Raw genomic sequence first — 5044 nt, 5'->3', positions numbered from 1 at the left:
ATAGAGACAATAACTTCCACTTATCTTTTTGTGCTGTGCTATGCACCTTGCAGCACATGCATAAATTATGATTTAACTTGGCAATAAATCAGAAGAAAACAAATAACTTTTTTGTAGGATTCCTCGTTGAAGTGAGGGATGGAGATCAAGCTGTAGGTTCGTTCCAGATCCCTGCCGACGACAAATATTTGAAAGCAATCAATTGCAATGGAATTAAAGGCGTAAGTGTTCGCTTAAAAAGGGCATTAGTATCATGTGTGTATCAGTGAGTTTTACGTCCAAATCGAAAATAATTCATTATCTGGGCTCACGTATGTTTAATGATTCCTGACAATGTCCATACCAAATAAAACCTAAATATAGCAATATTGTTTCAGAGCGGTGCCACTCACAAAAACAAGGTTGAGAAATCAGACATTTCACTCACATGGAAAGCTCCATCTACAGCGGGAAAATACACCGTATAGTAAGTGAAACTTAGCATTATAAATAGACTAAGAAAAGGTGGACTGTTGGCGAGAAATTGATTTATTTAGCAAACCGATATCTTGATCATCTGCAAATATCCTTAACCGAATACAGCCAATCACACAACGTGTTACTACCGATTTCATGATCTAAAGAGTTTAAAAATACGTTTTACAGAATAACGCCTTCGTCATTAATCAGTGTGTGATTTGAACTAAACATGACTAGTTAACAAGTAAATTTACCCGTTTTTCTTTTTTAGTGCCACTGTTGCGCTTGATGGGCTGACTTTCTGGGTAGCCAAACCAAGTGGAACAATCAACGTAGTATAATTTAAACGGAAAACACCCGAGGAACATGCGGATAATAACGATTTATGGGTTTTGCCCAAAGTAGACATATCAGAAGATCGCTTGCTAGAATATTTAGATGGTTTCCTATAAGTCGCTAACAAAAACTATCCTCTACAGTTGAATTAAATCAATTAAAACATAAGATTCAATTTATTTAAGTATAAACTTAGATATTACTAGACCTAAGTAGTGATCCAGTAACTGCAAACAGTTTTACGGTTGCTCCCATTATAGGTTTCAATCCTTTGCAAACAACTAACGTGTGAAAACAATAAAGTATGAAATGTGACATAATCGCTGGATCAAGTGCATTTTCATCGGTGTTTATTTTACTCAATAAATAAGGTCATCACAATTTTCCCATGAACTACGTTCACAATCTAGCAAGCAAACGTATGAAAGTCTACACTAGAGTTGCAACCACCTGTTTAAATGAACAAAAACCTTATCTGAAATGTCTCCAAACCTCTTAAAAAAATGGCCAAATTGAGATGAAGCAAACCATCCCATTTCACGCACCTTTCTTCGAAGCTTCAACATTGAATCGAATTATCTGTCCAGTTTAACTTCAGCATAAAATAAACTAGTGACTTAAATACGCCTTTTTTCTTACGTCTAGTCTTAACAAAACTTCCATCTATTACCGCACTCATTACACAGCACAAACGTTGTCATAGGTTCATCGGAGGACCTCGTCTGCAGCTGGTTGTAAGTACAGTTACGTTTCTTGCATTTGCCGCACTTCAACATATCGGTTTTTGTTCCTGCAAAGAAAAAGTGAGCTTAACCGGACACGGGAAAGCACAGAAATGCGATTTACCTTGTGCGGTGGCCAACTGTGCATCATTGATTGCTTCTTTGTTGAATTTTTCCCGTAACTGTTTCACGTCGTCATTGGCCATCTCTTCTGCCGTCATTGAAGCCAACCTGGCCAAACGCAAAAGAGCTTCGATTAGTATTTTATTCAATTTATAGTTATTGATCAAGTTTCTATTCTGGATAAATAAGATGAAAACATTTACACTGTGTCAACTGAAATTGGCAACATAAGGGACACTTTCTTTCTTAATTTTACAAAAAAACTATTCTACGTTCAATTTGTAATAAAACCTCAAACTCACCTTTGTGCAGTAATCGCACCAACTCGGAAACTAGTCCTCAAAGTGGGGTTCTTGATGTCTTTTAGATTCGAAATCCTGGATCGAATCCTATTTCTGTATCGCGTGTCGGTGTTCTTTATTTCCTGGAAAATCGCTTCTTCAAGCTCCTCTGCCAGTTCCTCTGCAGATGCACAACCTTAAAGAAAAAGAAAAATTAAAGACAATTGAAAGAAACAGTTATTGGCTATGATGTGACGATCAATTGCATGTTGCTCACCCTCAAAGTCCTCATCCTTTGAGTTGGTTTTGATGGCGGACGCCAACATTTCCCTGCATTTTAGCCTGACTGAATCGGTGGTGACGCTCGTGGGTGGAAAAGCAGTGGGCAACTTCCGATCTCTTTCTCTGTCATCTTTCTTTGGCTTATCCTCTTTTCGTTTTTCATCTTTCTTGCTTTCCTTTGCATCTGACGAACTCGATGACTTGCCTAAAGCAACAAGGAATTCAAGTTTATGCAGGAGAATTACCTGATATTTTCTTAAGTAAATAAAAATCTGTTCAGGACGGTTAAAAGTATACAAAACGTCCAAGCAAAAAACTGATAGGGTGGCATTAACGTATTAAGTAGTCGGTTCTGATGCTATTTAGCAAACTTCGCACATTGTATACGTGTAATTATCTTCAGCTTTCGGATTTCTCATTGTTAGCAGTTGATCTAAAGATAAAACGCTGTACTAACCGGTATCAGAACTGCTCAAGAACTTCTTCCAATTTTTAATAAGAGTCTTCGCCAAAGTGATAACGTCATCATCTTTGCTGGACTTTCGAAGAGCATTTACAGTCATGCCGATGCGTGTCTTGGTTAACACGTCCAGGTTTATTTTGAGGCTTTGAAGTTCTTTCAGCAAATCAAGGGCCTGCTCTTGTCCCTGTAAAATACTCAAGTTTCACTTCTCCAACTTTTTGAGCGCAAGTTTTTGAGTTAACGCAAAGTTTGTTAAAGTGGCAATGTTCTCCAGTTAAGCTTGAGATTTTTAAACACAAAAATAATCCGTAACATCTTGTGAATGAAGGTATGCAAAATAACCCATAATTTGTTACTTTTCCTGAACCTGAAGTTTAAAACAGTATCTCACATGGATGTGGGTGAATAGCAAATGTAGGTAGTGTTTTTATTTCATCTTTATGGAACTTTCATATTTTATATCAACAATAATAAACTGTTAAGCCAGTGGAAACTTAGTTTCTGTTCCCTGGTAGCCCCCAGTGCTATCAACTATTAAACCGAACTATATCGAATTCCTGGGTGTTTCATGAAATTGGGGTTTTGTTTTTTAGTAGTTCCTGTGACAGGTTAATAGAATGGGGCCCCCGATTTGGACACAGGAGGCAAAATTCAAGCTGGAAATGACCATAACCCCAAAACTAGATCCTAAGCGGGGCTCAATAGAGAGACGGTATGCTACAGGAAATGTGGCTTCTATAAATAACAGGAATTTTTGCGAATCAAAACTGTCTCTGGTAAATGATTTCGACTGGACTACAAGCAGTCATTCCAGAAACTTACACTGCCATCGTCCGATGTCATTTTACTCAGTTTCTTCTGGATTCTCATGACCTCCTCCTCTACACTCATGATTCTGGTTAATTAGTCTTCAATTTCAAAATAAAATCACGAAAAACGTGCAAATTTTCACGATTTGGCGAGTTTTATTCGATTTGCAAACACCAACAGACCAAAAATGACGCCCGTTCCCGTGGCCCGGATGATTTGATTTGCACAGCGTTGTCATGTATCCAAGAAGTCTTCCAATTCCAGACTTTCATAACAATCGTTTCACCAAAACTTTTATCAATTATTTACTTCATATGCTAACTTACTTTATTATTAAGTGTTTACACTCAACGTTTTATTGATAGAAGCACTTTTCTGCTGCACTGAAACATGCTGCAACTCAGTTAATTAAAATCAAGTAATTTTTAGTTAGAGTTTTTGAAGGAAAAAATTCTTATTAGATTCACCTCTTGCTTTCTTAAACAGTTTATTCATAATTTTAATTTCTCCATTAAAACTGTTAATTTTCTTCAAATTAATATTGACAATCCTTGAATAGAACACCTCCCAAATAGTGTCATCTCTGTCTTTTCCCCACACCACTCCTTGACGTCTTCGGCCGGATTGATTGGCTGCCATGTTCTGAGACCTTCGGTTTTGTTGACAAAATATTAAATGACAATCAGCTGATGAAAAGTTGTAAAAATCTTGACGAAAATTTTGGAAAACGCGGAAAAGCCATGGAAGACCCTGGTGGTAATTTGCACATTGATATCAGAATGAAGAGGTGAACCGACTGATTCACTATGGATGGGCCTAATGAACGGTTGATGAAATCCATTTTCGAAAAAGATCTTAATGTAATCACTTTGAACAATGGTGGGTACTGCAGCTTATGTACATAAATTAGCACTAGAAATTCACTGTTTATACCACGAATACCCAGAGGCACAGGGAAAAGCATCTTATTAACAAGTGTTGTTCTAGATATTCATATAAACAAAATATGCAGAAATGGGATGACACTAATAGGAGCGGCAGCCCAAACTGGAAATTTGCCACTTCTAAAGTTACTAATTGATTTCCACAACAGCAAAAGCATCCCTTTAAACTCGATTGAAAATAGGAACAAGCCTCAGTATTTACACTTGGACATTAGCAGTCCAAAAAGATGTACAAACATCGGGTAAGTTGATGAAGGGGAGCGAAAACAAGGGCGGATCCAGGGGGGTCATGAGGGTCACCCATTCAATTCTCTATCCAACGATGCCAAAACTTGAAAAAATGAATTCTCTGGCTCGAATGGTTCTTGAGAAACTTCGAAAAAAGCAGCGTTATGTTCAAGTGGATTTTGCAACTCAAAGAAAACCACGCAAATCTAAAACTTCTTGTATTCAAGCATTTTTTGAGAAAACTGCCAACATTTTCTTATCGATGGTTCACTTGCTAAAAAGGCCATTTATTTATCTCTAGAATGACGTACAAATGAGCGTTCTGGCTCATTTTGCCTCCGAGAAATGAGCAAAAACGGGCCGGAAAACATGAAATGTTGGCATAATCTTGCACCT

The 5044-nt window shown here is 37.5% G+C and overlaps 3 protein-coding genes across 4 annotated transcripts in view; 2 read left to right on the top strand and 1 right to left on the bottom strand.

The window, feature by feature from the left end:
* LOC109537350 (putative defense protein Hdd11) overlaps positions 1-1417 on the top strand; it is a 10750-nt gene extending 9333 nt beyond the window's left edge. The window contains exons 3-5 of one of the 2 annotated variants that reach the window (XM_019904017.2): positions 118-221; positions 378-466; positions 731-1417. In XM_019904017.2, the coding sequence (XP_019759576.2) occupies positions 118-221; positions 378-466; positions 731-800 (263 nt within the window). In that variant the 3' untranslated portion in view covers positions 801-1417. The remainder of the gene's footprint in view (positions 1-117; positions 222-377; positions 467-730) is intronic. The other variant, XM_019904018.2, reaches the window with a different exon arrangement.
* Positions 511-3724, bottom strand: LOC109537349 (transcription elongation factor S-II). Its single transcript, XM_019904016.2, has 6 exons — positions 3489-3724; positions 2661-2850; positions 2199-2408; positions 1943-2117; positions 1642-1748; positions 511-1585 (listed from the first exon to the last, which is right to left on the bottom strand). Exons 1-6 carry the CDS (start codon positions 3555-3557, stop codon positions 1443-1445), a joined length of 894 nt encoding a protein of 297 aa, XP_019759575.1. The 5' UTR covers positions 3558-3724; the 3' UTR covers positions 511-1442.
* Positions 3725-4092: 368 nt separating this feature from the next.
* LOC109537346 (putative ankyrin repeat protein RF_0381) overlaps positions 4093-5044 on the top strand; it is a 4425-nt gene continuing 3473 nt past the window's right edge. Inside the window, exons 1-2 of the mRNA XM_019904009.2 lie at positions 4093-4355; positions 4464-4662. Of these exons, the coding sequence (XP_019759568.1) occupies positions 4283-4355; positions 4464-4662 (272 nt within the window). The 5' untranslated portion in view covers positions 4093-4282. The remainder of the gene's footprint in view (positions 4356-4463; positions 4663-5044) is intronic.

Source organism: Dendroctonus ponderosae, unplaced genomic scaffold (genome assembly GCF_020466585.1).
Source record: "Dendroctonus ponderosae isolate FM_Combo_2020 unplaced genomic scaffold, Dpon_F_20191213v2 Dpon_F_20191213_3, whole genome shotgun sequence".
In the NCBI taxonomy this organism is placed as follows: Eukaryota; Metazoa; Arthropoda; class Insecta; order Coleoptera; family Curculionidae; genus Dendroctonus; species Dendroctonus ponderosae.
Note: the sequence above shows the minus strand (reverse complement) of the source record. Positions and strands in the feature narration are given on the sequence as shown.